The sequence below is a fragment of the Sinocyclocheilus anshuiensis genome, unplaced genomic scaffold, assembly GCF_001515605.1.
Source record: "Sinocyclocheilus anshuiensis isolate Anshui unplaced genomic scaffold, SAMN03320099.WGS_v1.1 scaffold38, whole genome shotgun sequence".
Lineage (NCBI taxonomy): Eukaryota > Metazoa > Chordata > Actinopteri > Cypriniformes > Cyprinidae > Sinocyclocheilus > Sinocyclocheilus anshuiensis.
Window position 1 is genome coordinate 2009353 of NW_015544213.1, and position 26026 is coordinate 2035378.

The 26026-nt window shown below is 35.6% G+C and overlaps 2 protein-coding genes across 5 annotated transcripts in view; one reads left to right on the plus strand and one right to left on the minus strand.

Moving 5' to 3' along the window:
• LOC107697175 (ATPase family AAA domain-containing protein 2B-like) overlaps positions 1–3790 on the plus strand; it is a 150478-nt gene extending 146688 nt beyond the window's left edge. For all 4 annotated transcript variants that reach the window (XM_016497846.1, XM_016497845.1, XM_016497847.1 and 1 more), the window contains one exon: positions 968–3790. In XM_016497846.1, the coding sequence (XP_016353332.1) occupies positions 968–1012 (45 nt within the window). In that variant the 3' untranslated portion in view covers positions 1013–3790. The remainder of the gene's footprint in view (positions 1–967) is intronic.
• Positions 3791–4549: 759 nt separating this feature from the next.
• The window catches only part of LOC107697176 (kelch-like protein 29), a 296880-nt gene continuing 275403 nt past the window's right edge, over positions 4550–26026 (minus strand). The window contains exons 13-16 of the mRNA XM_016497849.1: positions 9326–9519; positions 5558–5702; positions 5124–5473; positions 4550–4987 (exon numbers count right to left, since the gene is read on the minus strand). Of these exons, the coding sequence (XP_016353335.1) occupies positions 5290–5473; positions 5558–5702; positions 9326–9519 (523 nt within the window). The 3' untranslated portion in view covers positions 4550–4987; positions 5124–5289. The remainder of the gene's footprint in view (positions 4988–5123; positions 5474–5557; positions 5703–9325; positions 9520–26026) is intronic.

The following is a 26026-nucleotide window of genomic DNA, read 5'->3' on the forward strand; positions in this document are numbered from 1 at the left end:
ATGTAAGCTATAGCTTCTGACCTTTAAATCAAAACATACTCATGATTTTATGGCATCAATTACTGCTTTATTTAATGAGAAACACAGTCTAAATATTATTTGTGTATTTTGCTTTCATTTTGTTAGAAGTAGGCCAACAGCGCTCCCTACGGAATTAAAACTCACTTAAGCAGGCTTTAGGACCTGGGGGAGGCTGTCACTGCTGCCACTGCACGTGCTATTACTGTTTACTCTATCATACACCGAACGCGTCATTCTTTGTGCTTTCTCAGTTTAAATTCAGCGATCCAAAACAGTGAATCTAATCACCATTCAGGCAAAACTTTGATTCATGAATGAGCCACACTGCTGACGTGATCTAATTGCTAGCACACCCTGAGCACATGTGAGTTAACCTATTCCTCTTATCGGCGTGACATAGCGGCATAATTTTTCATATATATATATATATATATATATATATACATACGTACGTACATTTTTAATATAATAAATATATATGTTCTTCTATTTCAAATAAATGCTGTTCTTTTGAACTTTCTATAATTATTGCAAAAAAAAAAGAATTATCAGGGTTTCCACAAAAATATAAAGTTTTCAACATTGATAAGAAATTGAGAATGATTTCTGAAGGATCATGTGACACTCAAGTGCAGCCTTGGTGATCATAAGAGACTTTTCAAAAACATTACAAAATCTTACTGGCCACAAACTTTTGAACTGTAGTGTATAGAAAATGAAAGATTTTTTATATTTAAGCTGATATTTAAGATAAAATCCAATCTAATCCAAATAATGGCCTTCAAAGCTTTGTTTGAAGTTCTTCTGGGTTTCATTTGCAAAACACATCCAATAAAATGGTATATAAAGACAGGTGTATAAAATAACCATGTGATAATGTTTGATTGGGTCCACATTTAACAAAATATGCTATTAACAATGCGGTTTTCTGTCTTTTGATTTGCAGGCGATGGAGAAGTTGAACATTTCAAAACATTCCTGTGATGAATAGAGGGCTTTCAGAGAGAAACGTGATCGGAGAGTCTTTTGATACAAGAGGGAGAGGCCGGCGTTCTGAGCCAAGTCCTTAACGCAAAGCAGGTCTGGACGCCTCGGTCTCAAATAACAGCAGGAAGGGAAAAAAAGGTGCAGACATTAGAAACAAAGACTTACAGAGGCGACCTTGGTGCTATCATCTCAGGTACCTGAAACAGAACCAAACACAAAAACTCCTGGAGGTTTCCTTTTTAATCGTTTCGTTTTTGTACTTGCTTACATGCCAATTGATCGTTCTTGGTGCTATTGGGTGCTATTGTTTTTTCTTCTTTTTTTTTCGTCTGCTGCTCCTTGTTCTCATAAATAAGCAAACAAAACACAAACAAACTACATAATAAAAGATTGTGTGATGTCACAAAGCAACCTCAGCCTCCGTCTACTGGAAGCAAACACACACACATAAACACAGATTCTCACCAGCAGTGGCAAACTGTATATGGATGGTGTGATGCCCTACAGCTCGAGTCAGCTGGTCGTTTACTGTGGAAATAAACTACATCGCCCTCTTTCTACATCCACCCTGATGTCACACCTTGTCACCACTGGGATTATCAACACTTTTTAGCCACATAGAGATACTCTTGCTGGAAAAAAAACAACACATTTTGTAGGGACGTCTAGAGTTGTTTTCTACTGGATGTTAATTGTAAGATTTGCAAGGATTCTGTATTGTAAACCAACTTTTCCTTGTGACAAATGAGACTGTGTTCTCTTATTTAGACTATACTATTTGTAGAAACCAACAAAAATAAGCGGACAGATTTTGATTAAAATAGATCTTTTGGGGAGAAATGGTATTATTTTAGACCCATCGCATATTTCCCCCCTTGGAATAGTTCATGGGCTTTTTTTTTACTTTAATTTTTGGGCTTTTTTTCTGGTATAACTGGATTTACGAGTAGATATCTGGAGATTGCACTGCCTAGCATGTGCCTTAACCTTTGAGATAGGCTGAAAAACATAGCTGAATATTGACTATCAATGTTTATGGACAAGCCACAGGGCTACAAACCAATAAAAATGTGGGGTATGTTTGCCAATCTCTTCTCAAGTCAACAAGCAACATCTGCATGGTTTGAGAGTCACGTTGCTCTGTCATACATTGTGGCTTTCTTTTGCCATCCATTTTTATTGTAACATCACATATTGGAGTAAAAATAACAGTGTTTTGGTATGTAAGCGTTGACGTTAAAATGGCAGTCTAGGCAGTGCTGAATTTTTTAACATAAAGCATAACTGTATTTTTGTTATTTTTTTATTTTCCGTGTGACCTTTCCATTGTGTTAACTTGTGCGATCTAATATTAGCTGTCGCATTAATAACTTGATTTCCGTCAATTTTGGCATTGTGTAAGTAGCATTAACCGAGTTCTCCCTCTCAACTTTTGTTAACTCTCAGCTTTATAAAGAACGTTGATCCAAGTGCAAGAGTCCTTGTGACCTTGTCTAGGATTCGGTGCTATAAAAACAGGAAAAGAGGAAAATAACACTTTTTAAGACATATGCAAAAGAAAGGAAAAAACAAACAAACAAACTAGGAGTTAGCTGTTAGCTTTGGACTACTGCAGTGCGTGTGAGAGACAGAACCACAGCTACCTCAGCAAGTTGTTTTCATGCGAAGAGACAAAAGTAATGACCTGTTTACTGACAAACCGTATTTGTTGACCTCTGCAATATCACTGCGCCCTTCAGAAATTCAAGCTAAGGTACTGGATCACCTCTCCGACATGAGTGCGTCATGTGGCTGCTGCAGTAATCCTCTGCTTTGTTCGCATTTTTGCATTATATTTCGTTTTTTGGGTTGTTCTGCGTTTGAGCCGAGAAAAGAAATGGCATTGTAATATAGCTGAAATGTTATTTACTGTATAGTTCAGTTTTTCTACGTGCATCCCATGATTTACATTTTATTGGCCATGTTTGTGTTTCTTCAGTCCATTTCATGATCGTTTCTGAATTCACAGTCGCATTTTCCTTCATGCTATTGCCTGTCCATTTGATCTTTATAAAATTATTAAAAAAAGTCGTCATATGTTCAACATTTTGTTCAACCGAAACTAATTGGAAAAGTTGTTACATGAAATTTGCGCCGAGACACAATGTAGCACATTTTTGTAGCAGGTGTTGCACGACGTTCAGAAACTGGGTTTACTGGTCTCAGGTCTCTGCTACATTAATATTTATTCCATAAGGGTGGAGATGATGGTGGCTATGATGCTTTTTAATTTTTAAATATTATTGTAGAGGATGAGGGGGAGGTTCATGCGGCTAATGTGCATTTTCGGGTCCCTCTTCGTCACCTGTTGTACCATCAACATGCTTAACTGGTGTAGTGTTGTAGAAACTACTGTAATGCTGATCAATTTGTTCTTACAAATTTATCTGGGGAAAAATTAGCTTTAGTTGATGCCAGTTCACAAGACATACCCTATGGCTAATTGATAGCAAAATGTAATTGGCCCTGAATCAAACAGTATGTAATGTGGTCAGTACGTAACGTGGAAATGAAATTTCACATTTAGAAGCACCATTAATATATTTTTTAGAAAATTAACTCCTAAATCCGGCATTAAAAATGTTACAACGTGGACATGAAAGTCGGTATTGTTCTATATTTTTGACTAAAAGTTAAAGTTAATTTCCTTTAGTTGACCAGAGTCTAATTCAGATTATTTGACTGATGGTAGGAAGTCCATAGAACAATAGCATTTTGCTTTAAGTAGGTAAATAAGACCCACCCACTAAACTCCTTTGTTTTTGGTGTAATAAGTCCATGTGTTTCTCAAGTTGGTGCTCAATGTTGGAGATTTTTTTTTTTGGCAACCGATGGTTTTAGTTAATCCCCATTTAATCAGTAGATATTTTTCCCTTAATGAGTTACAAGGTTGAGGGAATTTTGTTTTTGCGTAATACCAGAATTTCTGTCCCTTTTATTTTTACTACTACAAATCAAAACCACACACTGTTCTGTCCTTCCCTGCAGTCCTTTTGTGAAATGATATATTTACTGTAATTTCTGAAATAAACTGCTGTGATATACTTGAATAAAAGGTGCAAATTGAAGTCGTTCTAGTGTTTCAATTTCAATCTGAGTCCTGTCTTGAGTTGTAATAAGGGTTATGGCACATTTTGGATGGTATGCTGCGTTCATAAATTGGAAAATTTAAATGGCATATAGCACACGGTTCTGGATGAGTGTAAGATTGACCAATAAAAAAAAGCACATTTTCAATCACAAATAACTTACATTTGTTGACTTATAAAAGTATTCAGCTTTGCCACTACACCTCTAAAGTTGCTCCAAATATTTACTGGCGTCATTTTTTTTAATGTTATGGAAAATACAGAACTAACTTTAATAAATAGACATTTACTCAGAAAGAAATTGCGCTTCATAAGTAAAAATCCTTACAGGTTAGCCAAAAATGACAACTTATGACCAAGTTGTGAGAACATCATGCAAAAGAGTGAAATGTAAATAAACAGTCAACTTGTTGCTTTAGAATTCTGGATATGTAATTCAGCATTAATAACGTAAATTGTTCCGGTAGGATACAGATTTACAGACATTGTCCAATCCATTGATTTTTTTTTTTCTCTAAAAACATTTATACACAATCTTCATTAGTTTTTAAAATATACATATCTTCCCTATAATACAAAGTTTCTCCTTCCATCTTGCTCCATCTTTATTCTGCCACAGCTGCAGGGTCGTGGATTGGAATAAAACACGAGGATAAAACCCACAAAGAAAAGGTGGAATGATTTACACAGAACAAAATGAAATGAAACTCCTCTGGGCATCACAGGTTCTGGTATTTTTGTGCTTTGGAGTTCAGGAGGGCCTTCATTCAATCCCGGCTCTCTGTAGCGCTGACCCTCGCTGGAGGGCTACATGACTAGCATAGTCTTCCTTTGGCTTCTTGCGGAAGTCCCTTCAAGATGAAACTGATCATGATACACAATCCCATATTCTCATGACTACCAATGAAAAACGAGATTTGATGGGAACCTTATCAAAGAAACATGAGGGAGAAAAACATCAACTAAAAAATAATGCATTTGGCTGACCTAGAATACAGTTCCAATGGCACGACACCTGAGGGGGAGCTACGCTACGGATCCCTTGCTAACTGCAACGGTCCGACCGTGTTCCACCCAGGTTGGCTGGTTGGAGCTCGATGGGCTGGTTTAGGCCAGTTCGTGACATTAGAGAAGTCCAGAGTCGAGCACATCGTCAGCCGCTCTGAATGTACTTCTTTATAACCACGCATCCGTGTCTGAAAAGCGGACACGGCAGATTCTGCAGCAGCGTCCACGTGTTCGTGCAAGGGTCGAAGGTCTCCATGTTGCCCAGCGCCGGTCCCTCGCTGCTTACGATCCCTCCCGCTGCATAGATCTTGCCGTCTAGGATCGCCGCACTGGGGGAAGAACAAGAGACCATTTGTAATGTGGAACATCGTTTATTGCATCGTGTAGCGCAATCTACTGTTCATTAGACCAACCTGCAGAACTGCCTGGAGTGATTCATGTTGGGGCCGGCTTTGATGTTGCCCTTGTGTGGGTCGTAGATAGTGGTGGCTCGGGCGTAGGCTCCTCCCAGGATGAAGATAAAACCATTGAGGCTCACAGCAGGAGCGTACTTGTTATCTAAATAGCCCAAAAGGAGAACAGGAGGAAAGAGAACGACAGATAGAAGTTACTTCTCTGATGTATGTTCTGGCCACAGATGAATTTTTGCCTGGGAATAAAGGCGCGTTATCTTACACGTTGTGCTCCGTGCAAGATGTGTGGTGCTTTTTGGAGCTATGAGTAAATTATATAGCTGCTGGGATGCCTACATCCTTATCACAATGTTCTTTCGGAAGATTCCAGTGGAACGACAGATAATTAATGAGGTAGATTATGGACTACAGTACTGTATACGACTGCGTCAGTCTGCAATCTTCCGAAATCTGGATAGAAGCACCATTTGTAATGCATTTATGATTTTCCTGACCTGTTTCCTGCCACATTCCATTTCCCACGTCCCTGTATCCTTAATGCTTTACGTTATTAAGCGGAGAATGACAAATACCGGCAAACAGAAATATGGCGCCCGTTTCATCTAATGATTCCATACGGAGGAAATTAACTCCGCAATATCCGAAGACCCTTCACAACGCGACAGCTTTTACTCACTCTATCCTTCACATGGGGTAAATGGCCAAGAAACAGAAATAATCATATCTTTTCATGAGCAGGCAAATGACTGACAGCCCGACTCACGGTCGTGAACACTGAAAAGGTCGTCGAGCCAAATGCAAGAGAGAGGCTATCAGCCTTCGCTTTCTGACAGAGAAATTGTTTCCCAAACGATTACAGCTGGGCCAATTTATTACACCTATGAATAATTCACGTGGCTGCGTTCAAGGTTTTGTTCAGTTTTTTTTCACACCTTCGACTGACGCTTGAGAAGCCGAGCACAGAAGCGATCTGTAAAACAGCGGCTGGATTTAATGGTTGAAAAGGAAGTACGAGATGGGCTCTCGCTTGGCGGCATGACTGCCAGGTGCTTCTCAGTAAATCCCCCCACCGCTCAACTTTGAGTGACAGTGCAGATAACGCCCTCTTTTTATAGTACTCCAGTCACAGCAAGCGTTGTCGAATTGATCGGCGGCATAACCCAGGGGGATGCGTCGACTTCTGTAACAAGAGCATAGTTTTGGCACCCCCCTCGAACATATCTTTATTCCCCTCACAAAAACGCCTGCTTTTGAGCCGAGTCACTTCATTCAGCCTCCCTGAGTGCTTTGTTTGCATCATGAGCGCATGCATCTTGCAAGCGGCTTGAGTTGCCGGCGCCGTAGGATCAGCTCCGTTAAGTCCTAATCTCACCCTACGCAATGCTCTGTTTATCTGTTTGTTGTCTCGTTTTCAAACCCAACGCTGATGCTATCAGCAGAGCTCATTGTTGGGTTTGGCCCACGTTCTTGCTACTCGAGGGCCTCGAGTGTGACGCCAAAGCTCAGTCTGCTTCTTTGATGCTGAAATCCTGCCACCGGCAAGACGTCTCAAGGTTTCGATCAAATGGGGGACCTGTATCTGGCACAATGGAGACATGAGAGATTCAGCTTTCTGAGAGCGAAACAAGACAACAACAACAGTTCGCGCCACCGATTTGCAGAGGTGTCTCGCTCAATTTTTCAAATGCGGCAGAGAAAAGCTATTAAAAGACGAAAGAAAGGGAAAAGAGTTGTTTGAATAGCAGCATTCCCAGAGAGGTGGGCTGAAAATAGGGTGAGAACGCCGGCAACAACCTTCTGTCCACAGTAAACAAGTTGAAGCGTTTTACGCGAGACTACTTCAGTCAAACCCATCTCACACCGCTTTTTCACTCTGACGGACGTCTCAATTTACTGCCTGGCCAATTGGCAAGCTTTAAACGTGTTTTATAACTGGCTACCCTTCGTACCGGTAGTTTCGAGACTGAGGGATGTCTGTCGACGAGGCAGCTCAACACGGTCTGAGTCCAGTGGTGAGCGCTCGTCGAGTGGCTGGGAGCCAGCTCAGTGATAACTCATCAGACTGTCCAGAGGCTCCCTGAATCACTTTTTAATGTGCCGGTACTCTAAAGACGCCCTGCAATCTTGTGTAATTTGTACAAGCAATTGTTTGCAATCAATTCCCCACCATCCACATGGCTTCATGCACTTCCAGTGGCACTTTGCCTGCTCGACTTTCACTGACAGCTTGTCTTGTTGGCACTGACTGAACTAGTGTTTGCTCAGTAGTGTTTACTACTGACTGAAGGTCTTCAAACAATAGAATCACACCGGGACCTTGAAGAAGTGAACCTGTTAAAAGCCTTTTGTGGAAGGTCATTACCTCTGTAGATACGGCAGGGGAAATATGCAATGGTAGAATCTCATTCTGGGTAAAACTAAATAAATAAATAAAGACTTACAGGCCTGTCAATCAGTGAGAAAGAACCAAACACTAACACTGCCAGGGAAGAGGTAGTCTTATTCAATCATCCCATGTTTAAATACCATGCCAGTTTTTATCCTTAATTTATCCTTGTGTAGACACACAGTTACACATATGAAGGTAAAAAATGCATTAGTATCTGAAGTAACTTGAACAATGCTGTAAAATTATTGTTCACTACTGTTTAACATTAGATATCATAAACAGTTTTTTACAGCACTTATTATTGATAAATATACAATAAAATATGTAAGTACAAAAATGTTTAATATTACATATTATTAATTGTAGTATTTAAATGTTATAATATTTAAATAATATATAAATAACAAATACATTTAATTATTTATATTTAAATTGAAATGTTAAAAATGTATTGGTATTTGAAATAACATGAACCGAGATGAATAAATGCTGTAAATATTTTGTCCATTACTATTTAACATTAGATATCATGAACAGTTTTTTTTACGCCATTTATTATTTATAAATTTTAATACAATATTTTAAAGATGACACAAACATTTTAAAATATTTAATATAATATTTTATTATTTAAATGTTCTAATATTTAAATAATATAAAATATATTAACATAAATGCAATATTTACATAAAACTTGAAATTGAGATTAACATGAACCAAGATGAATAAATGTTGTCAAATTATTGTTCATTGCTGTTTAATATTAGTTTTTTTTCATAGCATTTATTATTACCAAATTTATAATAAAATATTTAAATAAAAATATAATTTAATTTAATACAATATAATATATATTTTTTATTTTATTATATTATTTATGTTATTTATATATTTATATTTATTTTGTGTTCCGCACAAAAGCAAACATGGAAATATACTCAAGTGTATGAACAATAATCACAATTAAAGATGTTCATGTGAAAGGCTCATGATTGGACAAATGAAGAAATTATTCTTCATGTTTATCTAGTTCTATGTACTCGATGCAACTTAATTTAATTACCAAATTAATTTTATGATGCCTTAGCACAGCAATCACTGAGCTAATTGAAGGCTGAAAACCTCCTACTGCAAGTAAAGATGGTGAGTCTCAATCTGCCGTATCAGTCCTGCTGTTCTTCTGCTACGATTGAGCCCTTGAGCAAAGCAAACAACCCCATAAAAGCCTTTCACGAAGACAGACCACAAATACTGAACCACCTCCTGGTGCCATGTTGACAAATACATGTTTTCAAATGGTCTTTGGGTGAAAATTTAGATGCACAAATGAACCATTTTCATTTTCTATTAACAAACTGGTGTTCAAACGATGTACCTACCGATCATGGGGGACTCTATAAAGCTCCAGGTGTTGGTCTGAGGGACGTAAGACTGTAAAACACCAGCTGAGCGTCCAGCTTCATTCACACCGCCGAACACGTAGATCTTCCCGCCGCACACAGTGGCAGCCGCCGAATGAACGGGCTTGGGCAGCGGAGAGACCGTCTCCCACTGATTCGTGATGGTGTCGTACCTGAAGAGAACAGAAGCGAGACATTTGTTAGCATTGCTGCTGTTTGTGTAGTTCTAACAGCAACAGACATTTCTCACAGTGTGTCCTAATAAAGATGCGGGGCTTTACTGTGAAAAGACCGTATGTAAAAACAACACTATATGCAAGTTAGTAACTGAACCAGCATGATATCAGCAGGCTTCTGCAATATTCAGAAATGAAGATGGCTCTCTTTTAATCGAGGAGTGTGGATTTGTGAATTGGCCACATCTCACAGAATGATAAGAAAATAAATTTGAACTGGATTGCAATTAAAAGACATTCAAAACACAATGATTTCACGGAAATGAAGTCCACAAAAGTTAAAGAGAAATAGAAATTATCTATGTTCTATGTCTACCTCTCTCTCTCTCTCTCTCTATATATATATATATATATATATAGTATATAATATATATATACATATATATATATGTGTGTATATATATATATATATATATAGTATATAATATATATATACATATATATATATGTGTGTATATATATATATATATATATAGTATATAATATATATATACATATATATATATGTGTGTATATATATATATATATATATAGTATATAATATATATATACATATATATATATGTGTGTATATATATATATATATATATAGTATATAATATATATATACATATATATATATGTGTGTATATATATATATATATATATAGTATATAATATATATATACATATATATATATGTGTGTATATATATATATATATATATAGTATATAATATATATATACATATATATATATGTGTGTATATATATATATATATATATATACATATATATATATGTGTGTATATATAAAACAAAAGTTAATTTATTAAAATAATGAAATGTATAAATATATAATGTAATATACTGTATAGATGCATTCCAAACATCTCTCATCCCAACATCTCTATCAATATGTTTATAAATATATAAACAATATTTCAAAATGTAATAAATATGATAAAAAATTATATAATGAAACAAACAGAAAATATTGGTGGTATTTCAGACATTATCTATCTAGAAATTGTAAATATATATATTAAATATGATGAAATATATAAAAGTGATCTAGACATTTTACATTTTTCCAAAATTTCCAAACAAGGCTGTCAAGCAAACATTAAAATTAATTCGAATTTCCAAATGAGTCTGAATTCTACTTTAATTCAGATTCAAAAGTAATGATGCAACCAGTTTGCGACCTCAATTCCAATGTAATTCAAATGTACAAATCCTCGTGAATTCAGTTTGGAATGGAGCACAGCCTCGGCTCTCAGTGATGAAGTGTCTAATGAAATGTCTCCCAGCCCTTCTGCTGAAGAGTCACGCATGTTCATGTACGAGCCAGCGGAGCCGTGCAACCATACGGCGGATCACGCTTCCTCGCTTCACAGTGTGTCACGTGCTGCCTTCAGAGGCCTGAACACAGCCATCCAGCTGGAGAGCTCATCCTGCGCCATTGTTCTCGGGATCAGTAATCAGGCCTCCGTCGCTCCTAACTGCTCTCAATGACGACAGAGAGAAGCTCCACCAGCGAGAACGGCTGCGTCAGCTTGAGGGAACGTCAGAATGGTTGAAGTACAGGAAAATGCTTTGGCTCTTGTGGCTATTGATTAACTGTGCAATGAATCAAACATATGAGGACACGGAACACAACTATGAAGGGAACGTAACTGATTAGTAACCACAGATACTTTCTGAATGATGAACAGCCTTGCCAATATTTCAATTCACTGCAGGCAACATTAGTGGAGGTATAAAGATGATGAGAAAAGGAATCTAGCAGGCAGGAAGAGAAGCCTCGGGCTACAAATACATTAGCAACAGCTCGCACAAATCAAGTGAGACGCCGCAGCCATCAAATAATGCAAAAATGCTAAAAATAATGACAAGTGACTGAGTTTACCTTTGATAAGTTTTACTTTTTAAGCGCACACTTGAAGTAAGATCGTCGTCTCTGCTGTTTATGACACTAAAACCATTTTTTGCGGTTTATTCCATCAGTCTTATTTATTGTGTGTATTTTACTGTTGTAGTTGCTGAACATTCGTCTGCACCATTGTTTCTTTTACTCCATTACTTTCCTGCAAATTGATAATAAAAATAATAAACCTGACATCAACTTTGATTCCATGAATGTAGTACACTTTTTTACATTAGTTTTTTTTTTAAGCTTAAGCTGCACAAATCCATGTTTTCTCATGTTAGAACTATAAGAAACATTTGGAAGAGTTTTATATATCATAATTTTAACTAAGCATGAAAAGTAGCTGGTCTGAAACACATCAAATTTCTCTAGAAACCCTAAAAGGGGACTTTGGCCAGTCCAACCCCAGACCTCCTCAACTAGAATTAAAAACAGTAAGAAATTATAAGTGTCATATTTCAGAGACATTTTGATATTTAATAGTAATAGTATTTAAAAAAATATATTAAATAATTTACCAATAACAACATAATAAATAATTATAATTAATAAAAAGATTTAGTTGTGCATTTTGCATGCATCTCATTCAAATTTCTCTATTTTTACTCAAATTGTAGTGCTGACATATATAATATTTAGTTTGACTTCATGAGGAAGTCAAACTAAATTTTAGCACCTTATTCCATTAACAATGTGTTGGAAAAAAAAAAGTTTCAGGCCCTATTTAAAAGAAAAAACTACTAAAAAAAAAATGTTTGTATCTTATTCATGGAAACTTACACGGCCGTTCAAATGTTTGGGGTTGGTAATATTTTTTTAATGTTTTTGAAAGACTTTTATGCTCACCCAGGCTGCATTTATTTGATAAAAATATAATAAAACCGTAATATTGTGAAATATTCAGAGGTGTAAAGAGTACCTAAAAACCATACTTGAGTAAAAGTACAGATACCTTACGCCGCAGAAAAAGCTAGGTCCATGCAAAATGTAATGTGTAACTGCAACACTCATTTCAAATGTAGTGGAGTAAAGAGTACAGATACTCATTCAAAAATGTAGTGAAGTAAAGAGTAAAAGTTGCTAATATCTTTGATACTCAGTACAACTACAAAGTACCCGAAAAGATACTCCAATACTTTACACCTCTGGAAATATTATTACAATTTGATTTATTAATTATCTATTTGAATATATGTTAAAATGTAATTTATTCCTGTGATGCAAAGCTGAATTTTCAGCATCATTACTCCAGTCTTCAGTGTCACATGATCCTTCAGAAATCATTCTAATGTACTGATTTGCAATAAACAAATGTTTCTTATTATCATCAATGCTGAAAACAGTTGTTCTGCTTAATATTTTTGTGGAAACCGAGATAAAACCTTGTCAGGATTATTTAATGAATAGAAAGTTTGAAGGAACAGCAGTTATTTGAAATAGAAATCTCTTGTAACTTTATAAATGCATTATTTACTGTCACTTTTGATCAATTTAATGAAACCTCGCTGAATAAAAGTAATCTTACTGACCCCCAAGTGTTTGAACAGTAGCGTATATATTTCAAATATAGTCAAAGTGATTTCAAGTTTCTAAAAACTGACCTTTCTGGGCCAGTACACTACAGAGGTGACTTAGACGGGAATGAAATGAGAGTGAGTCAGAGTGAATAAGGTATGAAGCACATAATAATGGATGTTATCCAGCCGGATGCGCTGGGGCCGATCTGTCCTCTATGATGATCTCATCAGTGCTTATGTAATTATAAGAGCTACTGTACTGTGACCCACATTCACCCGCCTCACAATCCACTCTCTATTTAATCAGATGAGAGCCAGAGGGGAGGGGGAGGAGTCTCTGATTGGCTGCTTTGATAACCTGTGCCTGCAGGGAGCCAATGAGATCAGCCGGAGGAAGACGGTGATGTGCGTGCAGTGATGAGGGCTGTTAAGAAACACGATTAGAAAATCTCGTGCTCGCTCTGATAAAGCCAGCGAATGGCACTTCTGAGCTCCTGTCTGACCTTATCGTTCCTCCCGTCCTTGACGAAGCGGTTTATCTGCCGTCCCTCTCAGGTATATATCCACAGAACTCGATTGCGGTCAAGGGTCAAGTTCATTTCACTTGCCGTGCCAGCGGCGTAAACACGCTCGGCGAGGACTGGGATCGATACGTGGAGGGCGTCTGTGGCCTCTCATTATTTGAGGGATTTCTACAGCATTAAGCAAATGATCTGTGCTAGATTTAACAGCATCAAAACTCTCCAGTGCTGAACGTTTTCTACACACACCTGCAACTTGCAAATGAAAGTCTTTGTTAATGCACCGAGATGATAGAGTTCATTAGTCTGTTTGCTGTGATTGTTATTAGTAGTGTTTGCCAAGCTAAACATCCTCAATGGCCGAGTCGTTGCAAGCACACAGAACACCTGCAGAACTGCATAGCAACACCCTAAGATCGGTGTTATTTTAGTATTATTTGTATACTATTATGATATGAATTACAATTTTGCTTTATTTTAATATTTTTATTTAAGTTTTAGTAATTGTATGTGCTTTTGTCATTTTTATATTTCTATTTCTATTTAATTTAGTTTTAATAACTTGATTTAGTTTCAATAATTTGATTTATTAATTTAGTTTTAATAATTTAAGTACTAGCTCTTTTTTGTTAAATTTCGTTTTTTTTCGCTTCAGTTTTTTTTACTTCAGTTTAAGCAATGTGTTCAGTTTTGTTATGTGCTTTTGTCATTTTTATTAGTATTTTTCCTATGTTTAGCTTTACTTTTATTTCAGTTTTAGTAATTTTTCAGTGCATATGCAATTTCTTCTTTTTTTATTATTATTATTTAGCTTTAATTTATTTTTATTTCAGTTTGAGTTAAAGTAATTTTAGTACTCACGTAAACTCATTTTACTTCAGTTTTTAAAGTTCATCTATTCTAAATATTTAAATTCTAGTTTTAGTCATTTTGTTATGTGCCATTTTTATTAATCTTTTTTTTATATTATTTATTTGTTTTAATCTTTTTTATACTTTTTAAAAATATATATTTACATGTTTAGGTTTAGTAATTATAGTACTAACAAACTCATTTAATTTCGGTTCTAATTTTCATTCAAGTTTTTAAAATCCATTTATTTGTAAAAGTTTTCATTGAAATTTCAATTTTAGTAATTGTATGTGCTTCTGCCTATATTGTTTTATATTTCTATTTAGCTTTCATTTCTTTTTAGTTTTAGTCATTTTAGTACTTTAAATTAATTTCAGTTTTTGTTCAAGTTTTAACATTTTTCATTGAATATTTATTTATTATTTTAGATTATTTGAATGAGCAAAAACACATTTGAATAGTTTTTGAGTTAGTTATCAATAATAACACTGCTTGAGATCCATAGAACACACTGGAATCTGCATAGCAACACGGCAACAAGCACAGAAAGCACAGTTCACGTAACTTTGAGGAAACGCAAACATCTATGAATGCATTTAATTCATAATTATTACCATCTTTTATATTACTGCTGTTGAGGTTTTATAAAAGCAATGAGCCCCGAGAGGCCATTCTAATGATTTTATAGTAGTTAAGAGGGTTTTCAGCTTCTCGTCATGCCTAATTACACTCTTTTCTGGCATAAAATCACTGTAACGTGGTCTCTCGTGGCTTATAGCTTTGTTTTCCCACATATATGCATGTAGAATTCAACATTTCATAGTTTCAAAACTATTTCATTTACAACAAGAATGTTTCTTTTTCTTTTGGACAATCAAAGCAAGACTCATCTCAACTTCTCAAGGATAACACAAAGTCAAAGACTGCTTTTCATTGTGGTCTTTATCATCATAAAATAATACATGGCATCTAGCATGTACATCAAAACAAATATAGAGAACATCAAAAGTTAATCTAACAAAAGCATCTTTACCTTTCTTATCAGATATTAACTGCAGTGAACTGCAGTCAAAACAACAATAAATATATATAATATTTTGTAATATTTTTTTCTATTATGTGGATTCTGATCAAATAATAAAGTAAATATAAAATATTAATACAATTCATACATTTTATCAATAGTAATTATAAATAATATTTATTTACTATTATAATATTAATTATAACATATTACACTTATAATTTATATTAAAATTCTAATTTACTTTTATTTTTAGCTTTCATTTAAATATTTTTGTTAGACTTTGTATATTTCTATTTAGCTTTAATTTATTTCTATTTCAGTTTTAGTAAATATAGCACTAACTTAAACTCTTTTTATTTCAGTTATGTGTCAAGGCAACTTTGATATTTTTTTGTTCAAGTTTTTAGAGTGTTTTCATTTAAATTTTAGTTTTGGTAATTTTATGCGTGTATGCCATTTTTGTTATTTTTTATATATCTATTACGCTTTATTTTTATTTTGGTTTTAGTTTGAGTAATTCTAGTATTAACTTTACCATTTTATTTTAGAATTTTTGCCAAGACAGCATGTCTAATTTTCCCTTTTTTTTTTGTTTTTTTTTGTTGTTGCTTTTTTTAATTCTTTATTTTGTATTAGATTTTCATTTCAAATGTAGTTTTAGTCATTTCATTCTGTGCAGCTGCCATTTTGTTTATATTTCTATTTAGCTTAACTTTTTTAGTACTACTAACTTTATTTGTTAGTTGTCAAGCTAACTCAAAACAGCAGTGAATATATAAAATAGCTTGTTTTTCTGTTCTTATGTGGATTTTGTGCAATGAATAAAGAAAATATTAATATATTTTCATTAATAATATAATATGTTTCATACTAGTTTAATTACTTTTTAGTTAACTTTTATTTTACCCAATGTTATTAATGTTAAGCCTACAATTACTTTGCTTTAAACAATTTCAGTTTACAAAAATATTTGAAATCAAGTTTCCATCTTAGTTTAAGTTAAAGTCCCCCTGTAGTGAAAATCAAGTTTTTTATGTTGTTTATTTGTCTATATGGTGTTTTTAATATGCCTTTAGGCAAACCATGTGCCAATCTATTAATCAATACCATTGCTGAGTATTTTCTCCTTAAAACTGTAGTTTCCCAAAGGCTGACCCAGAAATACGGTTTGCTACGTCACAAACCAATAACCAATCACGTCAAGGGATCGATTCCTATCACTAGCATGCAAAATATACCAATACCAGCACAAAACCAAAAATAAATGAAAGCAAAAAACCCATGACGCTGTGGTTTAATGTGAATTTAGAACCGCTAACTTGCATTATAACCCGTGGCAACAGTGTAAAAGTAGCCCGGAGTCAGACGCACCTCTCCCGCAGCTACGTCTGCACTTCACACGCATATGCTCGCGGGCGCGAATTAATTAGAGTCTTCAAGGCATTTTAGGACACAACATCGTCAAGTAAGTAACTTTAACGAATGTTACAGTATTCACTGTAGTTGTCCGCTAGTAAAAACATAGTTTTATCAGTCATTATCCGTGTATGCCATTGTTTTGCGGTTACTACAGTTCAGTGGATCAGGAGGCGCTGGCTGTGTGACTGAGTGGAGGCGGGACTAATTTGCATATTCGTAGATCAGCGTATAGTAAATGAGGCAAGGGTGTAGAGTTGCATTCAAGCTATTTTAAGGATTGAGAAAATTATTTTCACAAGAAAAAACATTTAAATATGTCATTTTGATGATCAAAGATAAGTTTTAAGGGATAAAATATTTGACTACAGGGGGACTTTAACAATAAACCCCTGTTCTGTACAATGAAACTCATGGCTACAGGTGAACTATGCGTAGCTCTATTCTGAGAGGTAAATGCATTAAAATAGATGTGTGTTTTTTGAAAAGAAACATTTCGATGGCAGAAAAAAGACATACGCTCACCCTTTGTGGCCCGTCACAATAAATAAACAGCATTTGATGGACTTAATTTGCAGTCTGAATCTTGTTTCATGCACACTAAAGCGGTCTGTAATTGAGGTTACGGCCCCTCACAGAGACATCACTGAAGGCTTCAGCTTCCTCACACTGCAATTAAACTTCTGTATTATGTATTGCAAAGTAATCAGCACAAGAAATGGGTTAAGCAGTGAATGGCTGCAGTGTGAATGCATTCGGCTGCAGTGACGTCACAAGCTCAGCGTGAATATGGCAAAGTCTCGCAGCCCTGTCTAAACGCATTTGGCTTTTATTCCTGCTGAGAACGGCTGGGGAAAGACTGGGTTGCATCTGAGCTCTGTGACATGCGTCCGGCTACAAACGCTGTACCTGTCCCTGGGATCAGAGGTTAATTGTGCAGGATCACTGCGGGATGACAGTCGCGTCATAGTGCTTCTCCTGGGAGAATAAATACAACTCGCCAATTCTCTTTAGAATAGAGGCGACCTTTGCTTCCTGAGGTTTTCATAAAGGTCATCTGGTTGGACAGTCTACAGATAAAGATCTTTTTATAGGCCAGTTTGCCAGTCTTGAGGATCTGCGGTGACGAGCTATTAAAGATCTAGAGAAATGAATGCCAGGACTGAGTCCCTTGCTAAATGTGCAATTGTTTATTGTAGATTATTAGTGTGAAGTTTAATACTGTCACTGTCAGAGTTGTTCTAGGATGTTTCATCCGACTAAAATATGCTTAAAAAATATAGACAAAATAATAAAAGACATTGTAAAATAAATGAAATTGCAATTACAACACTGTAAAAAATTTACATATAACAAGGTTTTTTTTTTATTCAGTATGTTACTTGACGTTTCTTTGTAATTAATTGTGAAAATTTACTGAAAATTGTTTATATATAAAATATATAAAAATGTGCAACAGAATAATTCATAATTAAAAGCAGAATAATTAAAAAAATAATAATAAAAAAGACAAAATAAGAATATTTAACAAATATAAGACAACAACAAAAAAAAAAGGAAATAAAAATGTGCCTTTGAAAGATACATGGGGTGTTCTTTAAAATGTATATATATATTTTTTTTTCTCACCAAAACATAAACAATTAAACAATCAAATTCAGCAAAAATACGAAAAATAATATATTACATTGATAAAATAATTATTAAAAACATAAAACATTTAAAATTATATTTATACAATATACTAATTTCATAACAAATACTAAATATGAATACCCTATTGTTATTTTATATTAATATAATATAATATGATATAATACAATATAATGTAATGTAATATAATATAATATAAAGAATACATATATGTTTATTTAGGCCTTTCTACTTCAAAAATTCAGGTTTAAAATTCAATGTGCTACTTGCCATTTCCTCTTCTTTCGGTGTAAAACCCGAAAGAAAAAATATATAAAATAGAAAAATATATATAAATGCACAGCTGAATAATTAAAAGAAAAATGTCAAAGAATCATTTTGGAATCGGATCTAATTGAGAAATGCCTAAAGATTCCCACTCCTAAGAGAAACTAAATGGAATAAAGTCCATAAAACTAAAACCAAAGTGCACAGAGCATTTGAATCAAACTAAATGAATTTAAAAATGCAGAGGATATCAACCTGGGCACGGAGCGTCTCTGAACATTGTAATTACGGTGTGTGTTATCTGCTGCGCTGCTAATAGCTTCATCACTGTCTCTAAATTAATTCTTAGAGCTTCTACACTTTGGTCAAGAATATTGACAGAAATGTCATATCAATAAATTAACAGGCTCCAGAAGTGATATGTAACTTACAATGGTCCATTATTTAATATATTGATATACTTTTTAATTATTCATCAAAGATTAGGTTTAAATATTGAAAATACCTTTTCACTAACAAATCATTAATAAAATAATATAATAAAAAAATAATCATATTTTATTTAATCAACATATTCCTTCTGTCTGGACACAGTAATGTTAACTCATGTATTAAAAATAAATAAATAAATAATTATAAATTTTACTAATTAATATTACATGTACCACTCCTGATTTTGATGCTGACTAGTGTTATGTTTGGACTCGCCTCAACTAAGTGCTTCAAACAAAACTCATTTACTCTCCAAGACCTGGTGCACAAACGATAAATCCACGGACTACTTCCTCCTTGTATCTTAACATATTTTTAAACACTCTTTTGCTTCCCGGTGGATTTTAGTTATTGGATATTTTTCCAGCTTTTTAGTTGTGTTTGCAGTACGCATGAGATGTTAATTTCATCTGGCATTAGCTCTGTTAACTTCATCTAATCTGCTCTTAAAGGGCCGGTGCGATCAGTGCACACAGATATGTCTAATAATCTCTCTGATCTCACCAGTTTGTGATGTGGCTCTTCCAGGCTTCCAGTGGCGTCTGCACACACTGTATCCGTTCTCAATCTCTAGCACTGCAGAGGGCACCTTGAGCCTCCATCAGGAGAACTCCGCACAGCACTCTGACTTAATTGGATTTGTGCATCACACACAAATTGTGACATTACAACTCGACGGCGGAGTAGGTCGTGCGCCAATTACCAAAGCTCACGGTGCGAGCGGTCACGGCCACGGAAGCTCGCCTAAGACTTCATTACCCGCCCGGCGCTTCCCTTTTCATTATGTGCTGAATGAAGTGGTGCTTACCATACACCCGAGTGCTGCTGTTTGAGTCAGCACAGGATCGACGGATGCAGAGGACGGCAAAAGAACAACCTGTGACTCTGTGTTTGGTGTCTTTAATGAGACACAGCAGTTTTTTAGGCGAGAATGTAGTTGTTTCGATTTCAAATATGCAGTTTGTTAATAAAGATAAAGTCTATTTGAAAATTTGCTTTGACGTTTTCGGAGATGTGAGCTCCAGGGCGGCAGCGGCCGTTCAGCGCTAATGAACCCGCCGAGAGCAGCCTCACCTCGGCCAGATCTTCTGGAATTTGCCGCTGGCTCTGATGTCTCTATAGTGGTTAAACATGAGATATAATTCATTTTGGGTAAATATAATGGGCAGTCTTTGGTCTCATTAATCTGTTATTTGTTCCAGAGCCAATAGTTTTGGCTGAGGGCCAAGTCTGAAGTTATATTTTATATAAATTTAATGCTGTATATCAGAGCGCTGCCTTTGTACTTTTGACTGAATTGCCTAGCAAATTTTATGATGGGTATTGTTGTTGTTTATTAAATATTATTATTCAATAAATAACATTTTATAGAAGTAACAGTAGTATTTAATAGTATTTATTAGTGAGATATGGTGTGGGTGTGTGTGTTCATGATGGTGACTTTAGTTACATATTTCTGCCATTAGATGGCGACAAGAGAGTTTTTATGAGTGAGTCAATAGTAAAGACTTTTATATGGAAAGAGACTGAAGCGGGGTTGTAAACAAGGACGTTATTTTTACTTTCAACAACAGCTTGTAAGACGCAGCCAACAAATGCAGTGAGCAGCGCCGCCATCGGAAATCACCCTTAACAGATGAAAGGACAGTACGACAAAGATATCGCTTTCCTCAGCTAACATTCAAACTAATGTTTTATTCTGAATATGAGATTGAGCCGAAGAATGAATGCTGTATCAGATGCAGGTAATCACACTCGCCCAGTCTATCTGTCTCTCATAATACTCTACATAATACAGTGAGCTTTTAATACAGTAATACAATAAGCTTTCAATGAAGCAACTCAACGTTCCTTCGTTACTAGTTCTAAAGTGAAGTTTTCGAATTAGTAACGGAAGCTTGAGCTCAGCTCAAGTGGCGGAAGGAAGTAGTTCCACACTAAAGGGGGTTTTTAAAGGCAATCCGTTGTTTTATCTTTTTTATTTACACACTTGTGCCATCAAACTACTGTATAAACACAATATCACACTCGTAGTTGTGCGATATGGCTGTATATCAGCACGCTGTGATTACCTGCGGCCGAATCACAGCCATGCTGAAATACAGCCATATCGCACTGCTAGTCGTGTGATATCGCTCATTTTTCTTGATTTAATAGACAATAGTATAATAGTATAATAATATTAAAAAAGTAATTTAATAAACAATTTGTATATATATAAAATAAAATGTTTATAGTATTTATAGTAATGATTATAGTAATATTTCAGATATAATACATATATATTTTATACATTTATATACACAAATAAAAATATTTTATATTTTATCATTATTATTACAATTGAATATAAATAGTAACTGTAAAATGTAGAAAATTCAAAAGAACAGCATTTATTTCAAATAGAAATAGAGTTATAAATGTCTTTACTGTTTTTGATCAATTTATTGCATCCTTTCTGTATAAAATATTTAAGTTATTAAATAAACAAAAATATTAAAATAAATAAAAATAGAACCCCAAACTTCTCATATTTAAAGCCAAATCTGCCCCACAAGATTAACCACGTCACACTTCTCTGCGCAAATTCCCACAAAATGAAGTTAAATTAAACATGCCATTTAAATTAATTTGAGCTCTTGAATAGGTCAGGCAGAATAATCACTCCCTCAAATCACTGTGTAATACTGAGAATAAATGTATGTCAAAAAGCAGCAACTCAAAGTACTTTTAAAATGATTGTTTGAATTATTTTGGAATATTTCTAACCGGAATTTCATGTAAATGAGCCAACACTCTACTACAAACCTGATCTCCACATCTATACATCACACAAACTATTCATTTATTTATAAAAACAGCACAAATAATATTTCATGACATCACAGCCTAGCATATCTCCTGGAGAAAATTGTGGATATTCCTAATCTTTCCTGCAGCTCTGTTCATCATTCTGTTGTCTCGCTCCCTGTTTCTCGAGCACAAGCCGTATCTTCCGTCAGCAAACCCTCGGCTTTCCACAGCTGGAGGGGCAGAGGGAAAGCAGGAAGGAACAAGAGAAATGAGTTGCCTGCCGGTGCAACTTGGAAATCTCCCAAACCATCAGCCAGTCATTTATCTGGCTGATAGTATACAGTCTCGCTCAGACATCCATTACTTCCACCAACCTAATACCCTCCTTGGGTGTAGCCGAAATATATCCCTGTCAAAGCACGCATGACTGCAGAAGTGACACCGCCAGGCCACGGGCAGATCCGGGATCAGTAAATATTCAGGGCCTCTGTGAACATGTGTGAGGTCGTACTTTGACAAAATACTGGAGTGAGATATGATTTTTGAAACATTTGATTTGTTTTGGTTCATTATTTTTATGAAGTAAACTTCTCAACTTTACCGAGGCGAAAGCTAAAAAGTTCCCACTAACCTCAGGCCAGGCCAAATATTCAAATTTGCTCTGTTGTCAAACTGGTCTTTCTGTGTCCAGTGTGAACTGTACACTGATAAAAGTTTTATGTGAGCGACATGCCGGGTGTTTTTGAGTTTGTTTAGAGGTAAAAAGGCAGTTCTGCTTAGATAAAATATAGCTGCTGGATTTGCCCGAGTTTGTGAGGTTGATAGAATCGTGTCTTATTAAAAGAGTTTCACAAGAACCACGAATGTCTTCAACAAATTCCTCAAGCACAACTGTATATTCTGTGTCTATCTGAAAACTTTGCTGCTTATTATCTGGATGGAAAGAAACTTTGACCACAAAGTCAACAAAAAAGTGTTCCAATAGTAAGTAATCTGCCTCAGAATCTTGAAGGTGCGTTTTGGTAAATCTCAGTCGTGACTGCATGTGGCCTTTCTTGAAGAGTGGCTTTTTTCTTGCAACCCTCCCATACAAGCCACATTTGTGGAGAATTTGTGATATTGTTGTCACACGCACACAATGACCACTCTTTGTCATAAATTTCTGCAGCTGCTTCAGAGTTGCTGTAGGTCTCTTGGTCACCTCTCTGATCAGTTTCCTCCTGCTCTTTCGTCCAGTTTGGAGTGACGTCCTGATCCAGAGAGGGTCTGTGTCGTACCAAATACCTTCCACTTCTTAATAATAAACTTCACTGTGCTTCTAGGAATTGATAAAGTCAATGAAATTTTTTATATCCATCTCCTGACTTGTGCCTTTCCTCAACTTTATGCTGGAGATCTTTTGACAGTGCCTTGCCACCCATAGTTGATTGTTTGCTTCAATTGCACTACCAAGTACTGAAATGCTCCAGGAAAGCTCTTTTTTATGCTGAGCTAATCAAAATGAGCACAGCCGATCACAGTTGAAAGTCAAATGGCTTTGTGTGCCATTGAGAAGGTGATTAGCTACACCTGACTGAGGCTACGTTTACACGACAACGGTGTAGTCAAAAACGGAAAAGTTTTTCCCTTGCGTTTTTAAAAAGTTTCACGTATACACGAAAACGTTTTCAAAACAATTCACGTTTACACACATCCGCGAAAATGGCCAAAAATGCTGTATTACGTATGCCAGGCCAGTAGTTGGCACTGTCATCTTGTTAGTAAACAGTACCTGTAGGCAGTAGTGGAGATAACGAATTACAACTACTCACGTTACTGTAATTAAGTAGTTTTTTCGGGTACTTGTACTTTTTTGAGTATTTTTTTAAAGCTGTACATTTATTTGTACTTAAATACAAATTAAGCACAATAATCTACTTTGTTACTTTTATATCATAGTTCGTTACAGAGTACACCCACAATTTGAATTTATATTCAAACCTTTGACGGCACTTCAGTAGCCAATAAAGGTATCCGATCGTAAACGGACCAATAACAGCCCTGATATCTGAACTGGGAAAAGCTGCCGCTGCAGCAGGTTTGAAGAGCTGACCAGACAGTGAGGGAGCTCAGTGTAATTTATGGACTTTATGCGTAGGCGATGTAAATGATTTATAATATAATCAATACAACAATATTTAATACAGTAGCCTATGTGTGCTCTGCGCGGATATGGACACAATAAAAGGAGAGAAGCTAAATGAGCCCGAGTCCGACCCGAGCCCGATCTGTAAAAATACATTTAAAGCCTTAAAGTCTTTGTGTTCGGTTTTGCCAGTTGGTCACGAATTTTCACGACTTGAATCATATTTATGGTTTCTTTTCCCAAATCCTCACTGTCTCACCCTCTAATTTTGCAGGTTTATTTTATTGTCGTGCACTTTTAATCACTGTTTTCGCACCTCTTACTGTGGTAACACTACAGTCTCCATGCTCACAGTGTCTCAGACACTAATAATTTATTTTAGCTGAATCACTGTCAGATTATCTGGGATTTCAGTGTGGAGATAAAGGTTAGGGTTATACTTTTTCAGTATTACATGACATCGTGGGTGTATATTAGCACAGTTTGTTGTTTTCCTGGGGCGTCTGTCAGAGGGTTAGGACCCAGAAGCAGTAAAGCATTATGTCAGACGTAACAAGCAGATATTCTTAACCACTCCTATCCGACCGTGAATCTGCTATGAGCAAGAGGTGGAGTGGAGGTGCACCACAATAAAACCCCGCGCCCTTTTTTAATATTTCACTTGGAAATACACCACAACACTGAAGTCAGTTGCAACTTCCAGTTCACGGGTACTTTCAAATTGATTTTTTTCAAGGTATTGAAGTTAGAAATTCCTGTATCGTGTCCACTAATTCATGTACATTGTCAATAAGATAAAAGTGGGTTTTGTTCAAAGTAGCTATTATCCACATATATCTTTGATATGAATGAATATTTTTTGGTAATTCATTAAATATCGCCGGCTAAAATGTAACTAGTAACTAGTACTTGGAGTAGTTTTTGAGAGGAGTACTTTGTACTTTTACTTAAGTACTGTTTTGACACCAGTACTTTTACTTGTAATTGAGTATTATTTCAGCAATGTAACAGTACTTGTACTTAAGTACAAATTTTCAGTACTCTTTCCACCACTGCCTGTAGGGAAGTGAAGATTATATGATGTATACGATGCGTCTCCGCTGTTGGTTGTAATGTTGGTGAAGTAAATCCACACTTTGCTGAAGAAGCGTTAGCAAACTCTTGAGCAGCAACAACAGTACCATGTACTCCACCATTGTTGTGTACGTTTGTTCACGCTTGCCTTTACAATCGACACGTACTGCGCATGTCTACATACCTAAAACGTACTACGCACGCGCATGATGTCACCATTTTCAAAGGTTCCCGTTTTGGGTGTTTACACGGAATTGACAATGGTGCTGTTTTCACTTTGAAACCCGTTTTCAAAAATATGCGTTTTCAGTCCCCAAAACGCCATTGTCGTGTATACGAACAGTTAAAATGCATAAAAAGTTTGCCGTTTTTGGCTGAAAACGTTGTCGTGTAAATGACCCCTGGGTTTACAAGTCATTTTTAGGAGGGGGGTGATCCTTTTTCCAACTCAGTGATTCTGGTTTTTAATTTTTTTTGTTTATTTTTTCTGACGTTGGCGTTATATCTAAGGCCACATCCACACGAAGCCAGAGCTTTCCCTATTCTTTTCCAACTCAGTGATTCTTGTTTTTAATTTTTTTTGTTTATTTTTTCTGACGTTGGCGTTATATCTAAGGCCACATCCACACGAAGCCAGAGCTTTCCCTATTCCGTAAACATGGCATCGTCTCAAGAAATATTTGCGTACACACGAAACCACTGAAACTGACTCAAAATGATGTAGTATACATGTCAGACCAGTATGTGGCGCTGTAATTCTGCCACAGAGATACACTAAAAACGGAGAAGACTTGGA